This window comes from Halyomorpha halys, unplaced genomic scaffold (assembly GCF_000696795.3).
Source record: "Halyomorpha halys isolate HHAL.00 unplaced genomic scaffold, Hhal_1.1 Scaffold1611.1, whole genome shotgun sequence".
NCBI classification, from domain to species: Eukaryota; Metazoa; Arthropoda; class Insecta; order Hemiptera; family Pentatomidae; genus Halyomorpha; species Halyomorpha halys.
In genome coordinates, this window is record NW_027111174.1 from 153,748 (window position 1) to 166,510 (window position 12,763).

Consider the following 12,763-nt stretch of genomic DNA (forward strand, 5'->3'; position numbering starts at 1 on the left):
GACTGAATAGAATGAAATTAAGTTTCTTTTGAAGCCAGTTGATATTCATGATAAAGTTTATACACTACAATAATTAATTTTTATTAAGATAGTGTTTTTGGCTGGCAATAAAAACCAAAAATTTTTTTAATAAAATTTTGTTTTCCTCATCAATATTAATTAGTGTTCCCTAGTGATGTTATAAAAAACAAACATAAATCTGCATTTCAGCACTTTACAAACTACAATGTTGAAGGGAAAATAAGAGAAAAAATTGAAAAAAAAAGTTAAACACAAGAAAACAAGTAAATTAAAATTTAATAAATAAAATGAATAATTTTAATATTGAAATGAGAGAAATTATAATACACGTCGCTAGGAAAAAAATTATCAATATAAACATAAAATGAATTTATAGATAATTTACCGTATAATTTCAAATATGAAGATGGTCAGGGTTGCGGTAAAAAAGAACAAAAATAGTTTTATTGGGCTACCCTGATGAACCTGGGGTTAATAGGTTAAATATTATGTAAACATAAGTGAGAAGAAAATTATATATAAATGAAAGGAAGAAATAAAAAAAATACTATTAATATAAAATAAATAATGAGGTGTAGATAGTTGACCGTAGATTAATGCTTGAAGAAGTTTGTCGGGGGGTGCGGTCAGCAAAGAACAACATAAATAAACAAAACCATATTTATTTATTTTATGCCGACGTTTCGACCCGAGTTTCAGGTCTTAATCAGGGGTTGTGGCGTAGAGGGAAGATTGGTAACTGGCAGTTACCACAACCCCTGATGAAGACCTGAAACTCGGGTCGAAACGTCGGCATAAAATAAATAAATATGGTTTTATTTATTTATGTTGTTCTTTGCTGACCGCACCCCCCGACAAACTTCTTCAAGAAAAAAAAATAATGATAAGAATAAAAAATTATGTAAACTATGAACTTTTATTTTATTTTATTTCTTCCTTCCTTTTATTTGTATATAATTTTCTTTTTATTTAATTTTACATAATATTAAATTCCTTCCTTAATTTACCTTTTTTTATCTTATTATCTTACTTACTTTCAAAATGTTCTTGGTTGTTTTTGTATCTTTTTAGCCCTGATGAAGCCCTACAAAGTGGGGCAAAACATCGGATAATAATTATTTGTCAACTATTTTTGTTATTTTTGACTGCAACTCTGACCATCTTCTTCATTATGAGGAGTTCATTTACTTCCTTTTGGATTTTTCTTTAATATGCCTCAATAGCTTAAAAAACAACAAGGAAGAACTTGTTACCTTGATAGTGGTTTACTCTAAGAGTTAGCTTTAGAGCATTTCCACATTAAGTTGCTGGTAGATATCACAATACAGGGAACGGTTTCAATGGTAAAAGTCACAATTGTTTGACAAAGAATATTAAAAAGTACTACAACCTATCTCTTTAGGGGTGGAGGTATCAGTTATCGGCATTAATCTATCACCAAGAATAATAGTGAGAAACCAAATATATCATTATATTTTTTTTTAAAAAATAATGTTGATGAAGACCTGAAATTCAGGTCGAAACTTCTGCACAAATAAGTAAGTTTTAGTTATTTGTGTATCATTACTGTCAGCACTCCGACCATCTTCTTCCTTCATATATTATCTACAATCAACTATAAACACCTTATAAAACATTTTTCTCCGTGTCTGAGAAAAAAAAAATTATAAAATAAAAAAACTGATAAAAATTTGGAAGAAAATAAAATTATTTACGATTACAGCTACAAAAAATATTTAAAAAAATAAAAACAGGAAACGGTTCAAACACCTAGTACATATATAGTATTTTTTTTTTAAAATTATTTTTATTGGTAATTTCTGTTACACAAAATTCTGAGTTAAGGATTTCTTTCATGTTTAAAGATTAAATGCTGACCACTCATCAAAATTAATACTTCTGTATTTTTAATATCGTTGTTAGGTAAAAAGAAAAATCAGCGAGTTGCAAAATCAGTATCCCAGGATGAGAGTGGAGGTAGTGATGAGCATCATCCTGGCGGCAGCTTTCCTTCAAGCAGTCATCAGACATTAAGGTATTTAGTTATCAAGAGGTAATATGTTTGAACTTGTTTATATTTAACTCCAATGTATTTAAAATCCATATTTTTTTATTTTTCAAGAACTCAAAAGTACCTTTAGGTGATCAGGCAAGACGTGATGAATTAGTTTGTGAGTAAAAGTGGGAAGGAAACCAGTTTCCATAGCAACTGACAGAGCAGTCCAGTTAGACAATCAAATTTGTCATCACCCTATCTTATCCTATCTAAAGCCTCCTTTAGAACTTTCAAATTAAAGTTCTATCAAAAATTAAAATCGAACATAAATTTTGACAACTTTAAAATCAAATAGATTTATTTTCATTTATAAATAATAATTAAAACACAGAATTTTTGCTGTGTCGATGTTACTGCTGTCTATTTAACATAAATACTAAGGGTTCTAGGAGAGTTTTAAAATATGAGTGATATGATATCATGCGAGGGAAGGATTAGCACATGCGTAGACCACTCTCAGCCTGCACAGTAGTTGGCTAAGTTAGTGGGGTCATTGCTGTTCTGACTTTGATAGTGAGTTGTGTCGAAGATGTCATTCTGGTCTAAAACTGAATATAGACTGAATTTACATTACAACTTTGCTTATGGATCCGGTGTTCATAGGAAATGCCACCTGTGTTTGGAGAGGATTTTCCACTGCGAAAATGGAAATTTGAAACTTTTTGATGCTGAAGAACTCATTAATGCTGTTCAGGAATTGCTGGGGACAGACCGAGGAGTGACCTATCATTAGATAGAAAAGTCCCTGGGCATTAATGTAGCATTCTGTGCTGTTATCTTCAAATCATGAAGCTTTGTACTCCTTAGGTGCCCCACAGCTTGGTTGAAGGTGAATCGTGTCTTGATGCAGTGAAATGCTGAAGAAGATCAAAAATGAAAAAACCTATAATGCAAACAGTATAGTAACAAACTTGGCTTTACCCCTATGATGTCCCAACTAAGAATCAGTGCAATTGTGGGTGCTTGAAGATTTTCGGTCATTCACGAAGGTATCCTCCTTCGTGAATGACCGAAAATGTTTTATTGTAAGAGGTTTTATGGAGAGAGTTGTATTATAAATACAGAAGAGAAGGTAATTGGTACACAGTCGAATGTCTCCCTAAAGTGGGTGCTTTAGAAACTTCAGTTGAACTCAAGAATGAATTGATTGTTCCTTCATCATGATAATGCTCCAACGCATCATTCCTAACTTTGCACTGGAATTAAACTGTTATGATGCCCTCCCTACAGCTCTGGCCAATATCTATGACTTAGTGCTTTTCTCTTAGATGAAAAACTGGCTGAAGGGAGGCATTTCACTAGCGATGAGAATCTTTTCAGGGCTTAGGACTTCAAGTGTGCCTAAATTGCAAGAGAAACATGTCAGGGTTAAAATATTTTGAATGACCTCAAAAGAAAAAAGTTACTAATCTCAAAAATATATATTTATTTCTGTATTGGTTTATCATTAATATAGGCCTTTATTAAATGTGTACGGACTTATTTGGTATTTCAAAAAAAAAAACTTTTTTTTTATTAAATAAATTGAATGTGAATTTTCATTTTAATTTTTATGCTAATTTGTATTATTTCTTTTTTGTTTTTTAGCAATGCAACTTCTATAAATTCTTTAGCTACTGATGCAGGTCCCATGTCGACGCATTCTCCAGACTCACTCGATGTTAAAATTGAAAATCTTTTACGTGATTGGCACCATAGCCCTGATCTATTGTTTGCCATACATCCTATTGATGGGAGTTTCCTTATCTGGTATGTATAAATACGAATGGACTTCATAAATTAATCATTATTGTTGTATCTTTCTTATATATATTTTTTTTAATGTGTGATAATATCAATGTTATCGGTTCATCGACTTGTATATGTTGATGGCTTAAAAGAGTCAGCTGAGAAAGACAAGTCCTATTAAGATTTAGAAAATACATTTCTTGGTCTATTTAGCGTCGTATTGCTGAATTGGTCTTGTATTAAACTAAAATAAGGCAAAATAAATGTTCATTATTGATTAGAAAAGGCCACTCAAATTAAATAGCGACTATTTAGTTCAGCCAATAGGTTTCATAAAAGTTTTATTTGGAAAGTTTAAGTATCTTAATCTTCCAAGTTTTTTTAAGCATTCGTAGCACGTTTTTTGAAAGTATAACAAAAAAATGTTTTTTTGTTTTACTTATAAATTATAAATCTCATATTTTTCATATGATCTTCTAAAATTTATTTTAAATTAAATTAAAGAACAGTAAATAAAGTACAATGTTTGCTGTAATGATTCTTTTATTTTTACTGAAGCAGACCATTCGAAATAACATTGATCCTTCACATTCAATAAACAATAAATATTCACCTTTTTTAATTTAAACTATACAAAATTTTGAGTTGTAAAAAAAGACACCCGGATTGTGATGAACCATAATATTTACTTATATGAGGAGAAGATGGTTGGGGGATGCAGTGAAAATATAACACCAATAAGTTGAAATAACTTATTTAACAGTGTCAACGTTTCGGCCATAATTTCTAGCCTCCATCAGGGCTAAGAACAAAGAACAAAATAACAACCAATGAATACAAAAAATTAAAAAATCATATATCAATATTTTTTAACATTTTCTAAAACCATTTGTCGTCACCCTCTTACATGCTTTCCTCTTTTAAATATTTTCTACTTTTTATTATTTATTTTTTACACGCTTGTAATGTTTGCTCAAAAATACCTCGTCATCTTCGTAACGTATATTTTAATTCTGAATCTGCCCATTCGCGGCACAGAGCTTACTTGGCTGTCAGATTTGCTTTGAGCTTGTGCGTTTAATCTCTTTTTTCTTATCTTTTTTTTTACCTCATCATCTTCGTAACGTATATTTTAATTCTGAATCTGCCCATTCGCGGCACAGAGCTTACTTGGCTGTCAGATTTGCTTTGAGCTTGTGCGTTTAATGTTTTATTCTCTTTTTTCTTATCTTTTTTTTTACCCCTACCCTCCCCCCTCCTCTATTCTTTTTCTTAATTTTCCGTTATTAGTTATGTTCATCATATATTATTATTGTTATGTTTTTTATTCACTTCTTTTGTCTAACTTACCTTCATATTTTTGTTTCTTTATCTAATATTATGGTTACATATTTCAGTAGTAATATCTATTTTCTTTCTCTCAATTTTATATTTTCTTGCCATAATTTTAATTTTTAAATTATTAATAGACTAAAATATTCGTATTCCTTTGCATTATATAACTTCAAATTTTTATTTCATTTTATTTTCCACTTCTTTCATCACTTTAATTTTATTAATTTCATTCTGTACAATTATTCACTTTATGTCATTCTGTTTATATTTTCTTTTTTAATTTTTGTATTCATTGGTTGTTATCTTGTTCTTTGTTCTTAGCCCTGATGAAGGCTAGAAATTAAATAAGTTATTTCAGCTTATTGGTGTTATATTTTGACCGCAACCCCCAACCATCTCCTCATATAATTTATCCATGGTCGACTATCTCTCATCATCATAACATTACCGTCATAGTTTTGCAATAATAATTTATTTTGAAATAATACATTCACCAAAATGGATTAAAATCGTGTTAGATAATTATTGGTATGTTTGGAAAGCTTAACTGAAAATTTCAGAGCTGTGATTCTGTAGAAGCCCTCAAAATAGGATATAGAAAATCCCAGAGTGATAAAAATTGGGATGGTCAGATGTAGTGTTGAACTTACAGATAAAATAATTTTTTATGGGGAAAATATAAAATTGTGGTAGCCTAGGGACGGGACGACAAAAGTGAAATATCTGGAAATGAAATAATGCTTGAAATTTTATTAATAATGATCATGCGGTCTCTCTTATAGCTTAAGGCAGAAAATAATAGTGATAATAATTAGATTAGAATAGATATTTTCTTGTAGGAAATTTTTTTTTATTGTAATAGGAGAGATGAGATTACAGGAACTAATTTAGTCGGCCGGTATGGCTGATAGTGTTTCTGCTGCTGTCTTATCATGAAAAGTGATTTTTTACTAGGAATCTGGTCTATGATAGTATATAAGGAGCTATCGCCCCTCTATTACATTGTATGCTTTTATTTTTTAAAATATTTTTAGTTTATCAAAATAATTAATTATGAACCATAATCTCAGCTGACTGACTTTCCATCTTATAGCATATTATATATTTATTATTCTTTAACTAAATTATTTAAAAACAAACATATCTACCTATATTTATATAATAAAATTCTAACTTTTAGGGTTGTTGATTGGTTGGACGAATACCACCCTGGTAGTTTCCGGCAAGCTCAGGTCTCGTTCTCAACACGGATACCATCTGCTTTTCCTTTGGGAGATGCTATAACCATGTCTAACAACATCTGCCTCTATCACACGTCTTGTTGTCATCTTCAGCTCGTCTTTAGGGACGTTGTTAAATCTGTTTCAGCTTCTAGATCACCTGTTAATGGTAATTTTATTTTTTATTATTGATATAAATATATATTATGATTATGTAATGTTGTGGATGTATGTTCTTTTGAGGGATGTGGGGGGAGGGGAGGAGGGAAGAATAGAAAATAGAAAACAATGAACTAATTACCATTAGGACACCTTAGTATTTCTGCATTGGATCTAAGGCTATGATAATTGTTTTAAATAATTATTATCTTCAGAATAGTTACTGGATTAAAATTAAAGCTTTGAGTTGTGGTTAAAAATGATTTTTTCTTTTTTTTTTTAATCATTAATTTTATTTCATTATTGATTGTTATTATATTATGGATGCCATTTGATTTAGAAATCAGGGAAAAAAAATATATCAATTCTGATTTTGTGCAGGAATATTATTGATCGGTAGGACAGTAGTCAGGAGAGTCAGCTGGCATGCTAGTAATGTTTGTTTTCAAAATTTCGGTATTGTCTTCTTCAGCAATATATTATTATTGGTAGAAGGAGTTAATAGTATTTCTGATTATCTCTTTGAATGATATAAAGAATAACAAAATTAAACTTCACAAATTGGTATAAAAAAGAAATGTGAAATGTTTTTGGTGCCTTAGCAAATTTTTGGAGCGAAGATGTAGAAAGTTACAAAAATATTATAAGACTAACCGTATCTTCTTGGACACTATCTGTAAGAGCTTTGATGATTTTATGAAGATAAAATGTTTGAATATAATAATAATGATGAAGGCTTAGTGAACCCGAAGGTTTGATGCTGATACCACCAATCATTCTCTACGTACATCTTCTCAGTGACCCTCCTAACCAATATCTACTAAATAAGTTTTAACACAATCCTCCCATTTATGTTTCAGTCTACCGCTCAGACGTTTACCCATTGGTTTAGTCTTTATTAACATTTTATGGATCAGCTCGTTACTGAGCCCCACAACCTTACACACCCATCTTGTTTGCTGCAAGATTATAACCTGATTTAAATTTACAGTATTGTGCAGCTTTCTAAATTCTCCTGTTAACTCATCCTTTTTCGGTCCAAATATTTTACATAATACCACTAGGCACTATTCTTTCCTTAGTGTAAGAGGCCACGTTTCGCGTCTGTAAAGACCAGTGGGAAAGATAATAGTTTTGTAAATTCTAACTTTTAAATTTTTGGACAGAATGCGCGAGCTAAGCAGTTTCGAAATTGAAAAATACCAGGCATTTCCCACCTTTCACCTTGCTTTTATTTTGTTTTTTCTAGTTACCATAGAACCTAAATACTTGAACCTGTTCAAATGTATTTCCTCCTATACCTATATCACCAAAATTGCTTTTGTTTCCATTACTAACCACATATTTTGTTTTAACCATACTCATTTAGAGACCTAGTTCCTTACTAGAGTTTATCAACATAGTTGTATTTAGTTTTATAGTTTTCTCATCCTCACCCAATAATGCCTGTATTTTACAACCTAAAATTATACCCTTTTCGGTATGCTTCACATTTTTAACAATGTATTCTAGTGCTATATTAAATAAGATAGGTGATAAAGAATCACCTTGTTTTAAACCGAACCGAACCTTGAACTTCTCAGACTAGACTAATGATTACCGATTCCTACCTTATTAAACGTTTCAGTCGAAGAAGAATATATAGTGAAAAACATGGAGAGAATTGACAAAACTAAAAGAATATGTAAATACAAAGTTATAGTGGTATAGAAAACATTCATAATTAAATAAAATTTTATATTTTAATTATTCTCATATGCTGTTTCCGTGGCTATGAAGAAGGTTTAAAATATAGGCCAAAATGTTGGCACAAACACCAGGAAATTATTTACTTCATTTTTTTATTGCCGCATTAAAGTTCATGAAATATATAAACAGATATTAGCTCCTAAATGATGGAGTGAAGAGGAATAAGCATTTCTTCTTCTTCTGCATTCTTCCTTTAGATGACACGGTGAATTCCGTGGTTCTCCTGACGGAACCTTTGCTCAGAAAACAGCTTGCAAGTTTGGAGTATGTACTCATAACATTTAAATTAAATTAAATGCTTAAATAAGCATTTAATAATTTAACAATTTTTGATATGATAGAGTTGTTTTTTTTTGTATTTCTAGTATTATAGATTAAAGTTTTTATTTAAGTTTAAAATGTTTTACAATTTTTATCATTGTACATTTAATATCGTTCTTTAGAAATATTTTATTAGTAATAATTTGGCTTTATATTTGATTTCAGAACAAGACGGTGACTTGGCCGGTCATTCGGTACCCCTTCCAAGTGTTGTAGAAGAAGACACAGAAACTGGTTTAAAGACAGAAGTAGATGAGACAGATCAAGGTGAAGAGGAAGTTAAAACTAATGCCACTGCTAATTCTTCTGGAAATGAAAAAACATCACTCCAAGACATGCTTGCTGCACCACCTTCCCCGACTCTATCGATGGTTACAAAACACTCTAACGGAACTCTGAATCTTTGGCAACTAACGTTTGCTGAAAAAACAAAGTTTTCACAGGTAAATTGAAGTTGACTGTTATGACTGTATGCTTGAGAGCCAACTGCCAGGGTAGTAATATTTGTTTCTGAAATCTCAATATTGTAATATTCAACAATATGTGCTTTCTATATTGCAAAAAGGAATTAATATTGTTACTAACTTATTAGTTGTTATTGTAACTTGTTGCCGAGTCAGCGTTCATATAATCCTTTTTACTTGTATAATATTAAGCAGTTTTTCTTTTATATGATAGAGAGATTATTTTTATAATAATATAATTTTAAATTATGAACAAAATTATCATTTACAGGTCCTAAGTATTGGGCACGCCTCTCGAGCTTCAGGCCACAGGTTCAGAGTAAACGATATCACTTGTCATCCAGTGCTACCTCTGCTCTTGACCACTTCTCACCACAACCTTCCAGAAGGGAATGTTAATCCCTTGCCTACTGTAAGCTTTAATATTATAATATATTTTAATGATAGTAAACCAATAAGTTTCATTTTGAAATTATGAATCTGTATTAATGTACAGTTATTATTTTATTTTTCTAATTCTTAATTTTTTATTATAATGTGTTAAAATTTATTCCTTAAAAGCTAGGTTTTTTTTTTTTTTACTTTATTTAGTTTATTCACAACTGTAAAAGTATTTTTACAACCAGCAAATGAGATGTAGAGAGAGAGAAAAAATAAATAAAAATAATAAATAATAAAATAAAAAAAGTCATGAAGGCATGAAGGTTAAGGTCATCCAATGATGCCTCTCCATTAAAATTGAAATTTAAAAATCAATTTAAGAGGTCCCTACTCCAGCTCCTTCGTAAACGTCGTCTCGTATCTGGTAAGTCTAGTGTTGATAGTCCTTCAATTAGAGGGTTAGTGTGTGTTGGAAGTGCGTCGTGAAACCGTTTATATAATGATTTAATGGTTGTTTGTACGTAGGGAGTTCGTAAGTTCTTGTTACTGATGTAGGGGGGAGCGCTACTGATCAGTCTTAGTAATTTTGATTGAAACTGTTGCAGTTTCAGTAAGTTAGTTTTTTTGGCATATCCGTAAATTTGTGCACCATAAGTCCGAATTGGTCTGAGAAGGTATAAATCTTTAGTTTTTCTGAAAGTGGTAATTTTGATCGTTTATTTAAAAGAAGAAATAATAATTTAAGTCGGAAATTTAGCTTTTGTTTTGTTATTTTTATGTGGGAGGTCCATGTAAGTCATTTGTCTAATGTCAATCCAAGGTATTTTATTGTGTCTGTCCGGGTTAAACTTCGTTCGTTTAGAAAAACAGGAGGACATAGACAACGACGGAACGTAAAAGTTATTTGAACTGATTTCTCAATGTTTATCCCTGTTTTCCATTTGATACACCATTCATGGATGTGAGCTAGGTGTATTTGTAATCGTTCTGAGGCTTGTGCTGGGTCGCCATGCTTGGCTAAAATGGCTGTGTTGTCGTCATATGTAGCCGTGAGAGTGTGTTCCATTGTGGATAAATCGGAGGTATACAAAGTGTATATTAATGGCGCTACTATAGATCCCTATGGAACTCCAGCTTCTGCTGCGAAATATGAGGATAGTGATGAGCCCTGTAGAATCCGGAAGTATCTCTCTTCTAAATAAGACTTTAGGATTAGATAGTAGGTGCTGGGAAGAACTCTTTTCAGTTTATAAAGGAGTCCTGTATGCCAAACTATCGAATGCCTGTTGTTAAAAGCTAGGTAAAAAAAAAAATTCAAACATTAAAAACTTTCTCTTAGCACTCCCCCCCCCACCTGTATTGTAATATTCAAAATATATTTAAAATAAATAAAAAGGAAATTTTAATGGTTTTTACTTACTCTCATATTTAAAATATAGCTTGGGTTCAAATTAAAAGCTTTAATATTAAATAGGTAGTACAATTTTATTTAAATTTTATAACATTTTAGACTCTTAACCTCAGGATGGGTTTCTAGGCATTCAGAACACTTATCTTTAATAACACTTTTACAATTATACTTAATTTTATGTAGAGTAACACTAACCAATTTATTCTCTTCTTTATTGAATGATTTTTGATGTCTTCTATTTCAACAAACAAACACTGGTTAAACAAGGTTTTTGGCTCTCTTACTCTTTTCAACACACTCCATTCACTGGTGATACAAACAAAAATATCTTATTCTTCTTGGATGTTCCTTTGATGTCTTCTTTCTCTAGATGTCTACCACTGAGAGAGACAAAGGATGTTCAGGACCTCCTCCCCTCAGGAGATGTCCCTGTCTAGATGTACGATGCAAACATTGAATGTAGTACGACAGTTTTGAGTTTTTGCAACTCATCAAAATCATAGATTTTCTTTATGAATATCTTTCTTTAATACTTATTTTTGACTTCTATTTCTTTCTTAAATGTATTGTAATTACAATCATGATAGGAAGACAAATAAAGTTGAAAATATTTGAATCTGCTCAACATGGCAGCTATCCAACTGACTTCAGAATAGCGCCACCATCTTGGCTTTGAATGATGTCTTTTGTAACTGCATATTTTACTGAAACAATATTTAACATTGATTATTATTATTTTATGGGTAACAGACCATGGAGGCCTAAGTCCTCACAGGATGTATTAGTAAATACAGCGTATTTCTACACGATGCATTCGCCAATACATCACGCGTTTCTTGATGTGTTTTTTTTTCACAAGGTGGGTTCGTCATTCCCACACACCTATTTTTTGTGAGTGCTACCCATTAGCAAACGGGCCTCACAAATGCACGGGGGAGGTTGTCAGTGAGTTTTGCATTATTTTGTGCTTGAAAAAAGCCCGAGTGGGACCGGGGACTCCATCTGACAACCTGTGGGTTGGTAGACTGGCGCGTTACCACGCTGCTATCGCTGCCCCCTTATTTAATATTTATAGATATAAATATAAAAACATAACCAAAAATAATTTATTGTAATATTCAAAAATTATTTAAAATAAAATAAATGGAATTTTATATAGTTTCAACTTAATTCTCATTTCTAAAGTATAGTTTTGAAGATGACAAGGTCCACGCCCCATCATCTTGAATATATTATGAATAAGCTATTTATTTTAGGCCATGAAAATTGGTTAGTTTGCTTTTAGGTTTAAAACTACAATATTTAACATTGATACATGAAATAAAATCATTTATATATAAAAATAATTATTTACTCATAAAAGAGGATATTACATTATGTATAAAAAAATAACTATTCATAAAAAAAGATGATACAGTATATATCGCCAAGTGTTGTGTAGATTAGTGCGCTTGTGTTAAAGTGCTCACTATTATTATGTATGAAGAGAAGATTCTTGAGTGCGCTATTATTAGCCCTGACGAAGGCTAGAAATTCTGGCCGAAACATTGCCACCATTAAATAAGTTTTTTCTACTTATTTGTGTCATTTTCTTACCGCTCTCCCAACCATCTTCTTTTCATATATATTATCCATGGTCAACTATCTTCTCATCACTATTTTTATAATTAAAAAAATTAATGACAAGGGAAGGTGAAGGTAACAAACAAAAATTTTTTTATATAAGAAGATGGTCAGTTGGGGTCAAAAGTGAAACAAAAATAGTTTACAACTATTTATTTTCCGACGTTTCGCCCACTTTGCAGGGCTTCATCAGGACTAAAAAGATACAAAATGATACAATGATAATATACAATGATAGGAATAAAAATACAAAGATAAGATACAATGAAAAGAATAAAAACAAGTAACAATGGCA

At 31.1% G+C, this 12,763-nt stretch overlaps 1 protein-coding gene across 1 annotated transcript in view; it reads left to right on the plus strand.

The window, feature by feature from the left end:
- Window positions 1-12,763, plus strand: part of Rbcn-3A (Rabconnectin-3A) — a gene marked incomplete at its 3' end in the record, with an annotated part of 63,283 nt that overhangs the window by 43,249 nt on the left and 7,271 nt on the right. Inside the window, 5 exon segments of the mRNA XM_067049253.1 lie at window positions 1,945-2,056; window positions 3,665-3,826; window positions 6,321-6,529; window positions 8,755-9,032; window positions 9,325-9,465. Of these exon segments, the coding sequence (XP_066905354.1) occupies window positions 1,945-2,056; window positions 3,665-3,826; window positions 6,321-6,529; window positions 8,755-9,032; window positions 9,325-9,465 (902 nt within the window).